A 21201-nucleotide genomic window follows, 5' to 3' on the forward strand; every position below is an offset into this window, starting at 1 on the left:
CCCGACAACCAACGGCCAGGTTTATCGGGAAGAGGCCCTTGTCCTCATCAATATGGGGACAAGGTTCTTTGGAGGGGAGCGCAGGGCGCCCCCCTCCCTCTAAGCACCCACCCCACATGTTGAGAGCATGCGGCCTCGCTCGTCCCCACCCCCTTTCCTGACCGGCCGGGCTGCGTGCTTGCATAAGGGACTGGTATGGATTTTGGGGGGACCCCCACGCCGTTTTTTTCGGCATAGGGGGTTCCTCTTCAAATCCATACCAGACCTAAGGGCCTGGTATGCCCCTGGAGGGGAACCCATGCCGGTTTTTTATTTAAAATTTGGCGTGGAGTTCCCCCTCATAATTCATACCAAACACAGTGCCTGGCATTGGTGGGGATCCAAGTCGGATCCCCGCACCAGTGTGAACCCAGCTCGCAAGGTGTCAATCTCGCCGATAAAAGCGGTGAGATTGACACAATATCAGACAATACAGAAGTTGACCAAAGGGTGGTGGTAAAGAGCTGGAAAACCACGTGATTTGGTGAAAGCTGGCTGAAAAAGTTCTGCCGTGTGTATGCAATACAAACTTATGGCCAACACCCTTAGTACAAAAATCCACGGGAAAGTTTGTACAAAGTCCTATCGTGTGTATGAGGCTTTAGATAAAATAGCTGTCCAAAATACCAAGCCATTGACTCGGATTTAAAGAACCTGTGCAAGATAAAGGAAAACCTGCAAACATGGCCTGTGGGGGGTACTTGAGGACTGAGGTTGAGAACTGCTGATCTATGGGACAGAAATCCAAAATTTTACAGTTGTTACTGGAACAGGTGGTAAGGGGAAATCTTCCAATAGGGATACTTGTTCAGGTGAAACGAATAGGTTTCATTGATGTTTGTGCCACGGAGGGAGATTTACCCTCACTTCTTCTTCTGTCCTAAACCATTGAACCAACAGGAAAAGAAGAAAAATCTCCAGCAATAAATATTTGACAGAGGTTCTAACTCTTCCACACCTTATCCAAAAAAGTTTTAATTTGGGTACTTAGTTGATAAAGATACTGAGAAAAATTAACTCATATGGACAGATCAGAGGAAAAACAGGCAGATTTCTTGGGCACAGTGGGTCCAAACAGAACAGACATCTGTGGGTGACCAAAGTAAATGGTCAGAACAGTCAGCATAAACTATTGTTCTTGCATGATAGTACAACAATCATAGTGCAGTTGCTGTGATAGACCACATACACATGTGCAATTGTAAGATGCCATGCCATTTAATATACTGGGGTTAATTTACTAAAACGGTACAGTGCAAAATCTGGAAACAAGAACAAGCTGAAGTTAGAAGCTGATTGGCTATCATGCACAACTGCACCAGATTTTGCACTTCCCAGTTTTAGTAAATCAATCCCAATATGTGTGTTTAATAATTATATGGGGAAATAATATTTTTTATGGCTGGATTCTATATGTATAGACCAGTCATGGTGAACCTTGGCACCCCAGATGTTTTGGAACTACATTTCCCATGATGCTCATGCACTCTGCAGTGTAGTTGAGCATCATGGGAAATGTAGTTCCAAAAAATCTGGGCTGCTAAGGTTCGCCATCACTGGTCTAGACCAACTTGACTAAAACAATATTTTAGTTTTGCAAGGTTGTTGCAAGTTGAGTCACATGCTTGCTTCATACACAAATAATGGTGTTATGATTTCAAGCTGTCTTCTCCAAAATGCAGTATGAAAGATAGTTGGGGATTCAAATGAAAGAAGGTGTCACCTTCCTTGTGTCCTAATAGTAGGTGGTGTAGATGAGAAACCATAGTAATGAGACACAGTATAAGGAGGTGGTTAATAATTCAAATCATTAGTGTTCATCAAAAATGCCATGTTTTGGTGGAGTTGCCCTTTATTGTCCAAGCATAATTAATTCATTGTATTGCACACATGCAGATCTGTTACACTGTGCTTGTGAATATTCATTTTTGCTATATATTTCCATGCACCTTACCTCACGTTTAGTCCCATTCAAGAACACTCTTTGAAGAAAACCTTTGCTGAGATCAAGCCAGTAGACTCTTTGTTCCTGATGATCAAAATCCAGAGAGGCTAAAGATCCCGTGTTACGTGCTACTGTTCTGAAATTGGTCCCATCGCTGTCAATGCTAAAAATTTCATTTCTGTGACTAAACAGCAGGAACGGCATTAGAGCTAAAAGAAATTAAAAAAACACAGAGGAAATTACAATATAGTTTATGAAAACAATATTCTCTATGATCAAATATTGAGACATGCCTTCTATTCAGAATTATATTTGCAAAAGCACACCCTATAAATTTTGAAATGTATAGAAGATAAATACATTTATATAAAAACTGGTGTCAGTTTTAGATTAAAGCTCCTTTACGTCAACCTCAAATTGTGGCTGTGTGTCCTCATCAAGAACATTAGAATAAAGAGTTTGTTAGATGGTGACAGGATGGAGATCACATTTCCATTTAAATGCCTCTTCTTTAAAGCTGGCCATATGCTGACCAAATTCAATTGCTTCAGCAGGGCTTGCCCGAATTTTTGAACAGTGTGTGGCAGACCCCGCTCAATAAAACTCAATTGTTTGATCGATTTCTGTCGAAGGGACATGTTGGAAAATGTTTCTTGATCAGCAGCTGCAGCCGAACGTTACAGCCGCTGATCAGTGTATGCTGACAGTGGCAGGTACAGCTGTCAAAATGGAATTTCGCAATGAGGTGGACCCTTGTGTGGATTGGGAAATCTGGTATGCTAGCCATTAGCAAATTAGTTTGGCTGGCGGCTGAATGAAATACGCTAAAAGATTCCTCCATCCACACAAAAAAGTGGATGGAGGATGGCTCCCCTCTAGGACATTGTATTCTGACAGCTGTACCCGCCACTGTCACGATACACTGATCAGCAGCTACAAGTGACTGGCTGCACCCACTGATCAGCAAAGGTTTTCCAGCGTGTCCCTTCAAACACTCGGATTCTGTTGAGCAGGGATAGCCACACACTGTGTAAGTGTACCTGTCTGCATATACAGTATATGTGAGCCCTAGATGCTAGTTTCAGTTCAGTGCTCATCTAAAAACACAAAATTGGTGACTAGATCTGATGGCTCGGGTTCCCTTTTAACCCAGATTGCACTGTAAGAATTGGAAAGAGGAAATTTGGGAGCAGGGAGCTTAATTCCGAGCTCTCCAGGGGGAAAGTGCAAGCGGACTATCTCAGTACAAGTAAAAGAGGGTAGACAGCAGGGGCGTTGCTAGGGGGTGGCTATTGGGGCTATAGCCCCGAATCTGGGGCCCATAGCCCCGAGTCTCTTGGCGCAGGGTCCCTGCCTAACCAGCGGGTTGCGGCTACTGCGGCAGGCTGGCTGGCTGCATGAGAGAGGCGGAAGAGAGGAAAGAAGCAAGCTCTTCACAGCCGGGCCTCTTCAATTTGGGAGCGAGGTGCGGCGAGCAGCAGAGAGATGACATAATCTCTCACTGTCCGCCACAAATCGGCGCTCCTCTGCCCTCACAGCACGGTCATCGTGGAGCTCCACTTTGCAGCCAGACCCCCTTGCTTCAATGTCGGAGGTGCGGCGGGGAGCAGCGAGATGACATCATCTCTCACTGCCCTCCCCGCATCATCGCTCTCCTGCTCCCACTAAATGGACCAGTGCTGTCAGACTGCCACCAATGCAGCGTCAATGCATATTTGGTGGCAGTGGCTGGCATGGCAAGTGACAATCCACATCAGTTGGCAAGTAACAACCCACCTCTGGTGGCAGGTGACATGGCAAGTGACAATCCACATCTAGTGGCAGGTGACGGTGGCAAGTTAGACGCAGCATCTGGTGGCAGGAGATGTGGCAAGTGACACGCCCAGGGCTCCCACTGATTCTGCAGTATGGTGAGTTGAACCACTTCATTATATATTAGAATGTAACAATAGAAATAATGCATTTCAATCACCCTGACACCATACCAACCATTATGCCATGATGATTGAAGCGACAACACCAGCCATCGCCCGTGAAAAAATGCTTACCACTGCCCCCCCTGCAGGCATGCAAAAAGGTTGGTGACCGCTGCTATGGGCTCTAGCCACAGTTTTTATTTATACAAAAATCAAGAAAATATGTAGTACAAACTATATAAAAAAATGCACAGATGACATGGAATTTCGACTAGTTTCACGGGAAACCCGCTTCGATCTCGGAATTGAGGTCCCTGCTCCCAAATTTCCTGTTTCAATTAAACTTGGATGATGGTACTTTTCCATATAACCTTCCTCGGTATGTGAGGCCAGCAAATCCACTGTAAGAAATGGGTTGAAAAACTTGGATGCGTGAAGATACTGTACATCTTCAAAGCTCAAAACGTTGGAAATTGGCTTTCCTTATGCTGGAAGGATTTTTGAAATATTGGGTTTGTCATTTTCAGATAGAAATAAATGTCATGAGCTGATTTCATATTACACATGTGCCATGCTGGGAAATGAGGAAATAAATTCAGGGTGTTAAAGATTAAATTAACCTTGACAGGAAGAGTTTCCAAAGAATTGATGTTGTTTGCACTGATAGAAGCACACTATCAGCTAAGTTTAACAGCTTTTCTGCTGTGGATTGTTTACATTGAACAAAGTAGTGTGAGAATATGTTAAAAATGTAGACAGCGCTTACGTGCATTGCAAAAAGTATGCTAAACCTATACAATGATCCTGAGGATTTACAGATCTGACATTGTTGTGCAATCCTTCTTTAGTGCTTGATGTAGAAAAAATAAAATAAAAGAGTAAATTTTTACTAATTTAATTTTTTAAATTTTTTTAATTAATCCACATCCTTGCCCAAAAAGTATGTAATGAACTTGTAACAAAACATCATTTGGTGATGGAGATGGCACTCCTGAAAGTCCTATGGTTAGATTAAATTGTATGGTCTTCCTTTAAGGCCCCAAAACATTTGCTAAACTTTTTATTTTGGCCTGATATATAATGTGCACACGTCGACTCTTGTCATCAGGCTGTAGTGGGAGAAAAGAGCTATGAAGCTATCTGAAAGTATTCTGCTGTAGTTCAGTTGTTTCAGATCCCATACCAGGATGGCATTACTAATTCTCATCCCATGAATTTTAGCAGTAACTAGCAGTGCAAAGCATTTCTGTGACTAGCAAACTCCACTAATTAGGTCTTTCTGTATACAGATCAGAGGTGGCCCATCTATTAAGGGTGCCCGACGCCGCCCTCTTTCTCCTCTCCACTCCCTAAATGCAGTGGATAGATTCATGCATAGCACGAATCTATCCACGGCCGCCGTGAGTGCCCCATACTCATGTGTTTCGGGTCACCGGGCACATGAATTACAGCGGCGGGGGTGTATTTTTAAAGTACCTGATTAGAGCCATAGGCTCTAATAGGCTTCAAAATAGCATGGGATCAGGTCGCAGAGCATGCGAGCTGGAGCCCACCCAGGTGTGTTGCTACAGCGAATGAATTTTCCCTTTTGCAACACTGATCCTCCTCCTGGCCAATCGGGAAGCAGGTATGAAACCCGTTTCCCGACTGGCCACAACGTCAGGTGATCCTATTTACATGACTTCACTTCACTATGCACATGGTTCTTGGCTGATGGGGAAGACCTGGCAGGGTGCTCTACAAAGCTTCCTGAAAACATCACAGCACCCTGCCTTAGTTCTCCTTTCAAGAGCCCGCAGCCCTGATGCAAGAAGTGGGCTGGATCTTGGGAGGAGTTGTGCAAATATCAGAATGCACAGAGACAAACGCACAGAGACCCAGTGTTGACATGACTGGGTCTACAATAACATATGTAATGAAAATGTATTATTTTTCTAAATTTCATTAGCATATTAATGAGCAAGTATGGAGGAAATAGGGAAGGCAAAATGAAAGCAGATTTTTCAGCTGTAAAGGAAACATCAGTGAAGTAGCAGGTACCTAGGTTAGTCTTCACATTAATGTATTTTTGGATCTTGGATCCTTTGCACATGCTGAGATTAAACCCTTCCCCAAATATTAAATACTACCCAATGACAAAAGCGGGTGTTAAGCACAGTATTGGGTAAAACTGCAGAGTATCACCATGTACAGTATATCCTTGCTGGGGTATTTTCTCCTCCAACAGATGAGAAATGTAAGGGGCACTATGTTGATCACTGCACTTTATTGTGCTTTACATAGCAAAGTCCTGACTAGGGCTGATCTTCGGGTTTGAGTTAAGCTTGAGATCAACCTGAACCCTACCTGTTCATAGATTGGCAAATTGATGAACAAGATTGCCATATTTCGCCAGTTATATAATGTGAATCTCTGGCTACGGTCTGTAAACAGCCCACCTGAAGATCAGTCATTTAGCAGCGATAGTACTACTGATGTTAAATGACAGATCCACAGCCATAATCGGTTTGTACATATGCATATGATCTCACCCAGCATCCCTTGCTGGTTTGTCTGCAAGCAGTGGCCATCAAGGGACCTGTCACATTATGGCAGTAGTGTGGCAAGATCTAATATGAATTTTACAGGGAACTTGATGACTTTTTTTCCTTGTTCCTTTAATGTGCGCCCTCTCTTAAAAAAAAAAGGAATAGAGTTGGGCTCCCCAAAAAATTTAAACCAGACCCTTCCCCAAGCAAGCAGCCTGGATGGCCAGGAAATGGAGGACAGCGAACATCCGCTCCCCCCCCCCCCCCCCCCCATACCAGACCACATGCACTTAAAGTAATAGTACAGTTTTGTTTTTTATTTTTTTAAAATAACAAACATGTTATAATTACCTGCTCTGTGCAGGGATTTTCCACAGAGCAGCCCAGATCCTCCTCTTCTCAGATCCCTCGCCGGTGCTCTTGGCCCCTCCCTCCTGCTGAGTGCCCCCACAGCAAGCAGCTTGCTATGGGGGCACCTGAGTGTCCATTCAGACACGGACCTGCGGTTCGGCCCCGGCCCCCTATCTCTCCTCATTGGCTCACTAGGTTTGATTGACAGCAGCGGGAGCGATCCATTGCTGGATCAAGATGGGGCTCAGGTAAGTATTAGGGGGGCTGAGGGGGGCTGCTGCACACAGAAGGTTTTTTATCTTAATGCATAGAATGTATTAAGATAAAAAATCCTTCTGCCTTTACAACCACTTTAGCATTGGTTGGGTACCTTGCAAGAGGGGGTGGCAAATCCATGCTGAGGGGAAAAGGGCCTCTGTGGGGTAACTGGGCCCCCCCTTATTATAAAGGGGCTTCCAGATTCCGATAAGCCTTCGGGCAAACCCTTAAAATTCTTTTGGGGACCAGATGTGGGGATGAGGACCCTATCCACTCAACATAGAGACAGTGTTCTTTGCAGAGGTGGGGGGAAGTGGGGTGTGGGGGGGGGGTAGAAGGCCTTGCTGCCTACTTTCTCACCTAGGAGAAAGCTGGAAGACCCAAAGAACACCACCATATTATGCATGCGCCACAGAGCATCATCAACAGGCTGGCTGCAAGAACCAGGAAGAGGAGGCGGCGGTGCAGGACACAGCATCACTTCCTGTTCTAAAGTCAAAAAAGGAGCTGAAACGAAATCTCTAAAAGGTAAAAAGAAATAATTTCTCACCTCTTGTCAAGGGAACAGGTGTGCCTGCTAATGATTAACCCTGAACTCCAGCTACAGTAACAACCAGGGCTGCCATTAGAAAGCATGGGATCCCTTACAGCCTACTTGGCAGAACCCTTTCCTAGTCTCCTTGATCATCCTGGTCAGCACACTGTGGCAAATTATGGGTGTGACATCAGTATGTAATGCAGAGTGCAGAAGTTAGTAGTTGGTAACACAGAGTTCAGTAGTATTTAGCGCAGACTGCAGGGGTCAGGAGTTAGTTGCGCACAGTTCAGTAGTATGTAACACAGAGTGTGGGGGTTTGTAGGATGTAACACAAAATGCAGGGATCAGTAGTAAATAATGCAGAGTGCAGAGGTTAGGAGTAAGTAACGTACAGTGCAGAAGTTAGGAGTAATGCACCTGTATTTTAGACATTAGATAACTGCTGATACTTCTATCATACTGTCAGTCCAGTACTGTAATTTTAGCTAGAACCCTTGTACAGCCTGCTGCCCTCCTGGCACTGATTTCCTTGCTGTCCTTTTACCCACATCCAACCCCCCAGGGACCTGCTCTGCAGCATGTGTCACCCTGGGCACACCAGACCCTCTGATCATTGCTTCAACATAGATGCATCATGTGGATCCAGGACTGATGGCTGTTTTCACCTTTCTTTATTCTTTTCAAAGCTAAAGAAAATGTTTTGCTATAGACATACCAGAAAGTATGAGTATGAGCCATGACTAGGGTCAAGTTGGCCGAAACATATAGGCTGTTTGTGTGGTTGTATACTGTTCCATGATAATGGATACTCTATAGCAGATCTTCACCAGGGTGACGGCTTTCTTCTTGAATTATACATGAAAGTAAAAGTACTGTGCAAAAGTTATAGGCATGTTTGAAAAACTGCTCTAAATTAAGAATACTTTCAGAAATAGAAGTGCTAATAGTTTATATTTATCAATTAATAAAATAGAAAGTAAATGAACAGAAGAGAAATCCAAATCAAATCAATATTTGGTGTGACCACCCTTTGCCTTCAAAACAGCATCAATTCTGCTAGGTATGCTTGCACACAGTTTTTGAATTAACTCGGCAGGTAGGTTGTTCCAAGCATTTTGGAGAACTAACCACAGATCTTATGTGGATGTAGGCTGCCTCAAATCCTTCTGTCTCTTCATGTAATCCCAGGCTTGATGATGTTGAAATCAGGGCTCTGTGGGGGCCTGTCCATGCACACTTAGGCATTTACAGGTGTACTAGCAGAGGAATGTTTACATAAAAATGTTTACATAAAAATTAAGAACAACAATTTGTACCATCATTCAGGACTTAGTAGAATAGAGGTTTGGGAACCTGGTCCCCAACCAAGGTCACCAGGGGCAAAGGAGCAAGTGGACTATTTCGGTACAGTGTGGAAAAACTACAAATAGAGTATATAGACAATCGTAAAAAATTACGAAAAATCCCAGCGAAACCAGTCAAAGTACTATGTATGACCAAGTCACCCTTGTTTTAATTCTATTTTCATGTATTTTGTATTAATACATTTTTCGTAATTTTTTACGATTGTCTATATACTCTATTTGTACTTTTTCCACACTGTACCGAGATAGTCCACTTGCTCCTTTTCCCCTGGTGAACACAGTACTGCATTAATTTAACTGACAATTGCGCGGTCATGCGGCTCTGTACCCAAATACAATTTATGTCCTTTTTTTCCCACAAATAGAGTTATCTTTGATCACCTCTGCAGATTTTTTTTTGTGCTATGAAAAAAAAAACACAAAAAAAACATAACCAATAAAAAAATTGAAAAAATCAAATTTCTTTGTCAATTAAGGTCAATATGTATTTTGCTGCATGTTTTTGGTAAAAAAGAAATCCCAGTAAGCGTATATAAATTGGTTTGCGTAAAAGTTGTATTTATGGAATTTTTAATTTTTACTAGTAACGGCGGTGATCAGCAACTTATATTGGGACTGCGACATTGCAGTGGACAAATCGGATACTAAGTGACACTTTTTGGGGACCAGTGAGACTAATACAGTGATCAGTGTTCCACCAAGTGGTTGCATTGTTATAAAAGGGCCAGGGACTTTTTCCTGCAGGTACAACAGCCCGTTCAAACGATGGATCCACACAGATGTGAACCTAGCCTTAAAGTTCACCTTTATTAAAAAAATAATAAATGCACATTGCAGGTAAAAAAAATTAGATTTTTTTTTTTTTTTTCTAAGGAGCCTGCAGAGCATTGCACCTGCGTTCAGCAGATGACAGGTGCAATGTCCAGTTCTGCAGACTCCTAGGATAGCTATCTGCTTGTTCCTTGTACGGGCAGGCAGTTACTTGAGAGCTGGAAGATCAATGGACTATGAGAACGCTCACCAGCACCCACCCAGCTCATTGAAAAATAGAAGCTGTCAGCAGCAATGGATTATGGTACTTGTAGGCATTCATTCACAGGAAACTGTGAAAGAATGACGTGGCCATGTGGGTGGAGCCCCGTGTGACTACACTGTTTTCAAATAGTGACAGCGGGTGTGGGGAGATGATTCCCTGCCCACTGTCACAGGGAGGGGAGTAGCAGAAGAAGAGGCTGCAGATGCTGCTAGAACATGTTACATGTTCAACCCTAAAAACGGGTGGAACATGTAACATGTTCCAAAGGTGAACTTATTATTAAAGAGCCACATATGTGTGAACCCATTCTTATGCCCCGTACACACGGTCGGATTTTCCGATGGAAAATGTCCGATCGGAACGTGTTGTCGGAAATTCCGACCGTGTGTGGGCTCCATCGGACATTTTCCATCGGATTTTCCGACACACAAAGTTTGAGAGCAGGCTATAAAATTTTCCGACAACAAAATCCGTTGTCGGAAATTCCGATCGTGTGTACACAAATCCGACGGACAAAGTGCCACGCATGCTCAGAATAAATAAAGAGATGAAAGCTTTTGGCCACTGCCCCGTTTATAGTCCCGACGTATGGGTTTTACATCACCGCGTTTAGAACGATCGGATTTTCCGACAACTTTGTGTGACCGTGTGTATGCAAGACAAGTTTGAGCCAACATCCGTCGGAAAAAATCCTAGGATTTTGTTGTCGGAATGTCCGAACAAAGTCCGACCGTGTGTACGGGGCATAAGGCCTCTTGTGCAAAAAAAACACCATGTTTGTTGTAATGTCGTTTGTTTTTTGTTTTTTTTAACGAATGTGAATATGGGTGCAATGTTGTCTATGGGACAATGCAAACAGTTGTGTAAAGATCTATAAGGCAGTATTGTGTTCAGAGCCATTCAAAAATGTGAAAATTGTATGTTTGAGTGTGGTAATTTGCATCCACATGCATGTATACACAAGTATATACGAGAATGTCAACTCAGAAAAATCCCCACCTACCCTATGGGTAACACTATGACCCCATACACACTATTAGATTTTCTACGGATTTTTGTCTTCAGATTTACCAATACCATGTAATATGAGGTCAAACCTTAATGCCCTGTACACACGATAGGATTTTCTGACAACAAAATCCATGGATTTTTTCCGATGGATATTGGCTCAAACTTGTCTTGCATACACACGGTCACACAAATCTTGTTGGAAATTCCGAACGTCAAGAACGCGGTGACGTACAACACGCATGACGAGCCGAGAAAAATTAAGTTCAATAGCCAGTGCGGCTCTTCTGCTTGATTCCGAGCATGCATGAAACTTTGTGCGTTGGAATTGTGTACACACGATCGGAATTTACGACAACGGATTTTGTTGTCGGAAAATTTGAGATCCAGATCTCAAATTTTGTGTGTTGGAAATTCCGATGGAAAATGTCTGATAGAGCCTACAAACGGTCGGAATTTCCGAAAACAAGGTCTAATCGAACATTTTCCGTCAGAGAACCCTATCGTGTGTACGGGGCATAAGAGTATCAATTTGTATGCAATCAGGCATGCCCTTGCACTACATGGTTTTAGTAAATCTGAAGACAAAAATCTAATAGTGTGTATGGGGCCTACGAGGATGTACATAAATTGCAAGACTGGCAGCTAATGGAAAATGAAGAAGAATTATATGTGTGCATATGTATACGCAGGTTTACGCACCTGTACATGCATTTATCAGAGGTCTTTACAAAATATAATTTGTGTATTTTTACTCAAGATCTTTCTGCTATCAAGAACCTTCATATAAACATCAGTAAATTATTATGTCTGTGTGAAAGAGGCCAAATACCTATTTTTTGTTATACCGGCTTTCTTGTTTCTATGGCACCCATTTACTCCCGTTTTTTCATTCTGATCCAGTACCGTGCTGTTCCTTCAAGAGCTGTTTTGGCCAAGACTCCCATATGCATGTTCGGGAGTGACATCAATGCAGCTCGGCCATTCAAGCGACCGCAGCCCGTGATCCCGGAAGGAAGACCGGGTGAAGATGGAAGTCTCTGCAGCACACTGCTGGAGGGCTTCATTTCAAGATAAGTCTTTCATAATGTGCCATTATGCAGTGCATACTAGCACATTATAGTATTGCCTTTCAGGAGGAAACCCTTTTTTTCCCCCAAGAGTTTAATACCACTTTAATGGTTAACTGTTATGGTAAATTAAGTAGAATGTAGAATGTCACAGAGTTAAAGGATAAGTTCATCTTCAGGAGCATATTACATGTTACACTCATATTTAGGGTGTAACATGTAACATGCTCATATGCACACACCTCCTGCCACCAGAGCTCTCCTCTCTGTGATAGCAGGTGGGGGTCCTCTCCCTGCACCCACTGTCACATATTGAAAATGGTGCTATGCCCGCACAGCCACATCATTCATTCACAAGTCTCTTTGAATAAATAAACTGTAAGTCCCGTCTGCCACTACGCAAGACGGACTTGCAGTATCAATAAACTGCAAGCACATGGATCAGCATGCTCCTAGTTCATTCATACTGCCTACAGCTCAGGAACAGGAAACATACAGAGATATGGGCAGAGAGCTTATGAGAATGTGTGCAGGAGCCTGACATTGCATGTGCAATCCGCTGATTATAGGTGCAATGCTCCAAAAAAATAATAACTGCATATTTTTTTTCTGCAAAAATGTGTTCATTTATTATATTTTTACAAAGGTGAACCTAGCCTTTAAAGTGGAACTCCAGTACTGGCCACTTAGTATGGGTTAAGTCCACTTTTAATGAATCAGAACACGTGTCCAGAGACTGAGAAGGGAGTGCTCTTGGGACTGGTAAGAGACTAACATCATACAAGTTAATCTGTTGTCTGCTGGGAACTGTTGTGCTTTCTTTCAGGGCCCCAACTGTGCCAGCCAATGTTTTTTTTTTTTATCAGTCCCTGGCCAGTGAGATAAAACTGGGACTGTTAGGCCCCTTTCACACTGGGGCGGTGGGGGCGTCGGCGGTACAACAGCGCTATTTTTAGCACTGCTGTACCGTCGTTCTTGCAGCGGTATTCGGCCGCTAGCGGTGTGGTTTTAACCCCCGCTGACGGCCGAAAAAAACAGCGGAGGCTGTTTAGGGGCGGTTTGCAGGCGGTATTTTTAGCGCAATACCGCCTGCAAACCGCCCCAGTGTGAAAGGGGTCTTTTAGAAAATGTCTTTATATACTGTTGCTAGGTAAATGCAATTCAGTTATGTTAATTACTGTTAGTCAGAATACTACAGGTGTTTAACCATACCTCTCAGAATAATGTTGCCTCATGGTTAATCTGCATATGTACACTAGCTAAACCTCTCTTATTTTAGGCTATGCTTGGCCTAATAAATTCTTTGAAATACCTCAAGTGGGTTTGTGCTGGGTGATTGGAGTGCGTTATCTTCATGTATGCAGAGAAATTACAAAACAATTTATCGGCATATAACATGCACAGGCGTATAACACGCACATTCATTTTAAGAGGGAAGTTTCAGTAAAAAAACTTACATTTTAAATAAGGAACTTTGAAGCAAAAAAAGGGTCAGTGCCCATCTGCAGCCTCACCACTGCCATCAATGCAGCCTGATCAGTGCCCATCTGCAGCCTCACAAGTGCCATCAATGCAGCCTCATCAGTCCACATCAATGCAGCCTCACTATTGCCATCAATGCAGCAGCCTCACCAATGCCATCAATGCAGCAGCCTCACCATTGCCATCAATGCAGCAGCCTCACCATTGCCATCAATGCAGCAGCCTCACCATCGCCTTCAATGCAGCAGCCTCAACATTGCCATCAGTGCAGCAGCCTCAGCCTGATCGATTCCCATCTGCAGCCTAAAAGGGACAGGGAGGGGGGCAGGACGAGCGCCGACAGATTACATACAGTGAGAATCACCTATGATAGACAGAACAGTGGTCCAATGGTGGCCCAGGAGACGGGACTTCCTATTACAGAGGCTGCCAAGTAAACTGGAGATTCTCACTGTATGTAATCTGACAGTGCACATCCCGCCCCTCTCCCTGTCCCCTCCGAGGCAGCTAAAATTTAAGTATTGGTGTATAACATGCACACGCTATTTTCACCCGATTTTCAGGGTGAAAAAGTGCATGTCATACGCCAATAAATACAGTAAGTGGCTCTTCTTGGGGTACTGCTACAAGTGGAGGCTCGGGCAAGGATTTGAATTTGGGACTGAGAAAACAGAGTGATGACCGCCTCCACCAGCCAATCCACCAAGATAGACCCCGTCACTGCTTCCAACTGGTGTTAAGAGCAAAATGGCAGGTTTGGACTCTGTGTAATTATGCGTCTCACTGGTGTCGCCTGGACAGAGATACAGATCCATCGAGTTGTATCGACATTGGTACCTGATGAGAAAACATTTGAGGTGGACACAAAAATTGACCAGACAGCCTCCTGCACTTATGTTTTATTAGAATGGGGAGAGGAATCCCGTCTGGCTTTCAGGATGATAGCATACAACTACCAGGGGATCTTAAAGCTCAGCTCACCCAACCAAGTATGCGGAACAGGCACCAAGAAAATACCAGTTCCATAGAGTTGGATTCAGGAGTACCAACTACAGTTCAAACCAGATCCTCAGGCTTCCCCACTACCCCACTCTTCACTGTTATGGGAAGGCTAGTAGAGACCTTAGTTTAGAACTCAGCAGCATCCAACAATTATGGGTATCACAAGTTGAGGTTCTATCTTGCAAGAGTCCCAGTGCCACCAGGAGAAGAAGATTTTGAACAGAAGAATCAGTGCTACCACCCATATAAGCACACTGATAACAGAGCTCCCGGGTTCTCAATCCACAGTCATTTGGCTGAGTAGATAATGTAAAAAAAGATGATCCACACACCAATTTTTGCTTTTAAAAAATCTTTTTTTTTTTAATTCAGAAACCACAGTGTACAAACGCAGATAAATCAGTTAACGCATTTCAGTCTATAAGGCCTTAGTCCAGTGATTCTCAACTATTGTCCTCAGGATCCACTAACAGGCCAGATTTTAAGTATTACCTTGGGAAAATGCAGACTAGAATACTGCAATCACTGAGCAGCAAATTATATCACCTGTGATGTATTTCAGTTATTTTGCAAACCTGGCCTGTTAGTGGGTCCTGAGGACCGGAGTTGAGAACCACTGCCTTAGTCATATAACCATAGGCGTGCGCAGCCTATTGCATTAGGGTGTGTTAAAAAAATAAAATAAAACACTTTATTTTTTTAAACTTTTTAAAACATTTAATTGTTTATACTAGTGGTTGAGGGGCAGGAAAACTCTGCAGCTGAGCCATTCTTTTACTGCCTCTTAACCGCTACCACCTTTTAGCTGAAGAGGCAGCGGCTATACATGTTCACATGCCACAGCTGCAGTTATACCCCTTTTTGCTTTCAGCACCTGCTGACTGTGACCCATTCAAGTGAATGGCGGCACTCTGCAAGTGCCCCGCAACTGTGTGCAGTGTGGAGTTCAAGGGGTTAAACCTCTAAAATGCTCTATGAAGAGTGATTTGTTCGCGGATCGCTCTTCAGAAATCAAAGCATTTGTGAATGTCCCCCTACATATGCCACAGTGCTCCCCTCAAATCTGAGTCCTCTTTTACATCAGAGTCCACAGCATTCACCCTTACACCAGAGTCAACAGTGTTACATCTTATATCACAGTTCCCCCCTTACATCAGAGTACCCAGAGTTTCCCTTTACACTGGGAAAACTGATGTAAAGAATGCTGTGGACTCTGGTGTAAGGGAGAACTTTCATATAAGGGGGTCTTTGGTCACTAGAGTCCCCAGCATTTCCTCTTATATCAGGGTTCCCAGAGTCTCCACTTTCATCAAAGTCCCCTTTATATACACTGTAAGGGGGCTCTGACACAAAGTGGATCTCTACAGACTGTGACGTCAGGGGGGCCTCTGATGTGAGGGGGTCTCTGGTTACCACAGAGTCCACTGAGATCCCACTTACATCAGAGTTCCCCTTTACCCCAGAGTCTGCATAGTTCCCCTTTAAACCAGACAATAATTATTTCTAGAAGGGGGTCAGGTCAGCCATAGCAGCCCCCTCAAAACACAGATTATTTTACTTTATATGACCAGCCCCTTTTCCCAATATGTGTGAGTATTGCTCCCCCTCCACGGGGACTACAAATCCCAGCATAGCAGGCCGGACTCCCATTTCTCAGCTGCTCCCTGGTGCCCCACATACAGTGTGACTTGCACTGCAGGAGAGGACACCTTCTCTTCCTGCCTGCCGCACACACACTGCCAGAGTCTGTGCCCCAACTCTCTCCTTACCAGTGACATCTCCTGAGTCCCAAGTCCCGGCGGGTCTCCTTCACCTCAGTTTATTCCATTGTTGGCACTCACTGCAGGGTGGAAGCTGTGAAGCGGGGCACTCGGAGGCGGAGCAGGGAGGAGAAAGTTACATCCTCCTCCTCTGCCTGGGACGGTCCTGGCAACCAATGGTTTTCTCGGTGGCGGCAAAGGGCAGTGGTGGGCTGCGGAAGCCCCGCAGTGGCAGCGGGCAGGACTTGATGACAAAAACAGTGGGGTTCATCCAGCCCTGATGTTACTTCTATAGTTCCGGCTACAGCATCCCTGAAAGCAGGCAGCTGAGTGATATTCAGCTGTCAAGGATGCTGTAGGTGCCGAAATAGAGATCCTGCACATTCTGTTGGCAAAAAAGTCCTGGAGTGTGTTGGATGTGCCTGGGCATTAGGGTATGCCCAGGCACACCCTGTGTGCACGCCTATGCGTATGACTAAGGCCTTAAAGGCTGAAATGCGTCAACTGATTTTATCTGCGTTTGTACACTGTGGTTTCTGAATAAAATGGAGATTTCTTAAGAGCAACAACTGATGTGCAGTCATCTTTTTACAAGAAGATTTTGAGACCTGGATAGATCAAGCAATCCAAGATGTAAAAGAGTCGAAATTTGCTGACACAGCCAAGAGGCGGGATAATCAAGAGTGTGGGAATTCATGCTTCTGAAGTTGTCCAGATCTTAAAATGAGACAAGCCAGGCTGCACAGCTACTGGGTATATAGTAGGCTTGCAGGAGATTTACAAGTGCAAGACTGTTCCGAACTGGTTTATATGTTCTTACAAACTTATCAAAATGAGGCAGAAGAGTTGTCCTCGTATGTTATGCAGCTGGACAAGATTCTACACCAGAATATTCTGAAAGGTGGCATTGGGGCCAGGCAACGTGAGCAAGGCTTTGTTGGCACAGACTATTAACCACTTGCAGACTAGCCGCCGTCATTATACTGCGGCAGGTCTGCTCAATAACGCGAATCACTGTAGGTGATCGTCGTCACATTTAAGGGCAATAGCGGGGAACCCGATGTGCGTGGACAGCGATCATGATGACCGCCGGTAACCCACGATCGTGGGTACAAGAGCCAGAACGGGAATGTGTGTGTGTAAAAAAAAAAAAATCATAATAAAAATGCCATAAATCTATCCCCTATTTTGTAGACGCTATAACTTTTGTGCATACCAATCAATATACGCTTATTGCGTTTTTTTTTTACCAAAAATATGTAGAAGAATACATATCGGCCTAAACTGATGAAGAAATTTGTTTTTTTACTTTTTTGGGGGGATATTTATTATAGCAAAAAAGTTAAAAATATTGTTTTGGGTTTTTTTTTTTCAAAATAATTGCTTGTTTTTGTTTATAGCACAAAAAATAAAAACCACAGAAGTGATCAAATACCACTAAAAGAAAGTTTTTTGGGTACAGCGTCGCACGACTGCGCAACTGTCAGTTAAAGCGACGCAGTGCCGTATCGCAAAAAATGGCCTGGTCATTAAGGGGGCAAATCTTCCAGTCTGTAAGTGGTTAAGGGACACTCCCATTAGATCCCATAATGTTGAAACTTCGAACCAGAGACCAGAATGAGCCATTAACCTACCCCAAATTGATTTCAGAAGGAAGAGGCTCTGTATAAGGCCAAGAAAGAAAGCTGCTCTTGGTTCCCCAAACATAAATATTGTGGAGGTAGTAACTATATGCACATTGGAGGTAAAGTTGCTGCTTTAAAGACACAGATCTCCTAGAAGATGATGGAGCTGATGACTCTGCTGTCCACCAGGGTTGCTGCACCTTCAGGGAAGAAAGCGTTAAGACCTAATCAGAGAGACATACCACAGAATAATCCCATTAAAAAGCCATCCAGATGAGTGGTCTGCTGTAAGTGTGGGGGCTTCGTCGCTACTACTGTGACTGTCCCAGCCCAACAAAGTCAGAGAGAGAATATTACAAGCCATACGTACCCATCTATGCCAGCTTGTTCTAGTTCCTAGATTCAAAACAAAGTGGGAATGAGGCCCAAGTCTTTGTGTCAAACTCCATCTAAAGCCACAATTAGGCTGTCTAAATTACCCTTAGGCTCAGGCCTCAGATCGCTGGAGATCAGTGCACAACCCAAAACTATTTGCCCGGGCGGCAAAAGAACGGCCATCAGACCAAAAGAGAGGTTCATGCGCAAGCAATAAAACAAGTCACCTCAGCTTCTCTTCTGTCAAACTTGTAGGCTCTTCTCCTATAGTGCCTGTTCAGATGGACGATGTTTACAAGCCCTTCTGGATTCAGGGGCTAAAGTGACTTTAATCTACCATCTACTTTAATTTACTATGGCTTCTCTGACAAACACCTAAAGTACCTACCCCTGCAGAAGTCAGAAGATCGACGTACGTTTCATGTCAAGGGCGCCTCAACGTACGTTTCATATCGCTACGTCATCAAGAAGCATTCCTAATGACTTAACGATACGAAACATACGTCAAGGCTCCTTCGGGTCACGTCACTTCCGGGTCCCAGCTTCCGGTTTTGTCTCCAGCGGTGGTGGAACGCACGCCGATTCCCAGCGCGAGCAGGGCATATCGCGACATTCATCAGACCACACACGCTTTACCATCTAGTGCCAGGATACAGGAACTTATTAATATAAGCAGGCAATTTTTATTTATTATTGATGTTTTAATAAACCAAGCAATATTACACTATTGGATCCTCCTTGTCTTTTCTCAACTCATGTACCCGTTGTGGGGGAGAGGAGAGCACAGTGTTGGTTAGCCTGAGATTCCACACCAGGCTGCAAGATTGCAGCACAAGCGAATTCTGACCTTCTTTTTAGTTAAAGAGGTCATGGCTGTTTGTTGAGCAGGTTATTTTACAAGAGCACGTTGGGTGTTGTTGGATGTTTACAAGCGGTGGAGGATATCTACACTCATTGATCGAACTAATCACGTTTCATTTTGGAATATTCACAGAGAAATATGGACTATTTTCATCTTTATTAATTACAGAATTTCACTATACAGTATATATGTTGTTATATATCATGTATTATTGCATCTGTTCACAAACTGGTACACTTTGGATTTTATTTATTTAGTAGTCACAGCGCCCCCTACTATCACCTCACATTCAAATGAAAATAGGACAAGTAAACCCAGCTACACCCCCTCACACCACGACTTGGTGGAGGGTGCTACAGAAGAGCTGTTATAGGGCCTGTTCCATCCAAAGAACACTCCTATGATGCCTGAATGGAAAGAATGTGCTAAAGCACAACTGGCGGAAAGTGTTCTCCCATTGTGGTGAGGAAGAAAAATGTATTACTGAGAATGTGCATTGACTATAACACCCTCAACAAAAGAATCATCCTAGACCAGTACACCAACCTTCAAATAGAAGATACTGTGCAAAATCTATCAGGGCCAAATGGTTCAGAATGTTGGATCTGAGAAGCAGGTACCATCAGATCCCCATGCACCCTGATGATCGGAATAAAATTACATTTATCTGCCTGGTTGGTTTATTTGAGTTTAATGCCACGGGTTTCTAAAAGGCGCCCCTGAAACATTTTAGTGTTTAATGTAGCAAACTGTTGGTGACATAAACCTTATTAAAGTGCTGGTGTACCTGGACAACATAATCATCTTTGGACGGACTTTAGAAGAGCATGAGGAGCATTTGGAGAATTTTTTGAAGCAATTCTATGAAGAAGGTTTGACATTTTCTCTTGAGAAGTGCAAGTTCTATCAGCCATCGTTCACCTACCTTGGGCATGTTGTCTCTGCTTAATGAGTGGCCACTGACCACAAGATGTTGGAAGGTGTCACAACCTGGCCCAAACCCAGAGTTTTTCTGAGGTTCTGTTCTTAATACAGGAGGTTCATGGAAAGGTTTGCAAAGATAGCCCAGCCTCTCACTGAGCTCCTGCAGGCTGAAGAAGATAAAGAAGAGCAAAAGTTCATCAAGCCAAAGGGTCGAGAAAGTCCCAAAGGCCTTTCTTCATTTGAAATGGAGTTTGAACAATGCACCAGTTTTGCCCTATTCTGACCCTGCCAGGTCCTACAAGCTACACGTTGATGCCATCAGAGAAGGACTGAATGGTGTGTTGTGTAAAGAATATGACGGATTGATATATATGACCAGTTGCTTATGTGAGCCAAAACCTTACCTGGTCTGAGAGAAACTACTCTACCCACAAATTTTTGGCTTTAAAGTGGGCTGTCATGGACAAGCTGAAAGAATACTTGTACAGGGCACAATCTGAAGTTAAGACTGATAACAACCCACTCACATACACTATATTACCAAAAGTTATATTACCAAATATTACCAAAAGTATTAGTGCCTTTACATGCACATGAACTTTAATGGCATCTCAGTCTTAGCCCGTAGGGTTCAATTTTGAGTTGACCCACCCTTTGCAGCTATAATAGCTTCAACTCTTCTGGGAAGGCTGTGCACAAGGTTTAGGAGTGTGTCTATGGGAATGTTTGACCATTCTTCCAGAAGTGCATTTGTGAGGTCAGGCACTGATGTGGACGCGAAGGCCTGGCTCACATTCTCCGCTCGAATTCATCCCAAAGGTGTTCTATTGGGTTGAGGTCAGGACTCTGTGCAAGGCAGTCAAAATACTCCACCCTGCTTTGTGCACTGGTCCAAACCATTTGGTGGAGGGAGGATTATGGTGTGGGGTCTTTTGTCATGGGGGTGGGCTTGGCCCCCTAGTTCCAGTGAAAAGAACTCTTAAGGCGTCAAGACATTTTAGACAATTTCATGCTCCCAACTTTGTGGGAACAGTTTGGGGATGGCCCCTTCCTGTTCCAACATGAATGTGTACCAGTGCACAAAGCAAGGTCCATAAAGACATGGGTGAGCAAGTTTG

General features: G+C 43.8%; 1 protein-coding gene across 6 annotated transcripts in view; it reads right to left on the minus strand.

Annotated features, from left to right (window-relative positions):
* The window catches only part of EGF (epidermal growth factor), a 196526-nt gene that overhangs the window by 125816 nt on the left and 49509 nt on the right, over positions 1-21201 (minus strand). For 5 of the 6 annotated variants that reach the window (XM_073602421.1, XM_073602430.1, XM_073602404.1 and 2 more), the window contains one exon: positions 1994-2193. In XM_073602421.1, the coding sequence (XP_073458522.1) occupies positions 1994-2193 (200 nt within the window). Of the gene's footprint in view, positions 1-1993; positions 2194-21201 lie in introns of those variants that run through there. The other variant, XM_073602437.1, reaches the window with a different exon arrangement.

The sequence above is a fragment of the Aquarana catesbeiana genome, linkage group LG01, assembly GCF_042186555.1.
Source record: "Aquarana catesbeiana isolate 2022-GZ linkage group LG01, ASM4218655v1, whole genome shotgun sequence".
NCBI classification, from domain to species: Eukaryota; Metazoa; Chordata; class Amphibia; order Anura; family Ranidae; genus Aquarana; species Aquarana catesbeiana.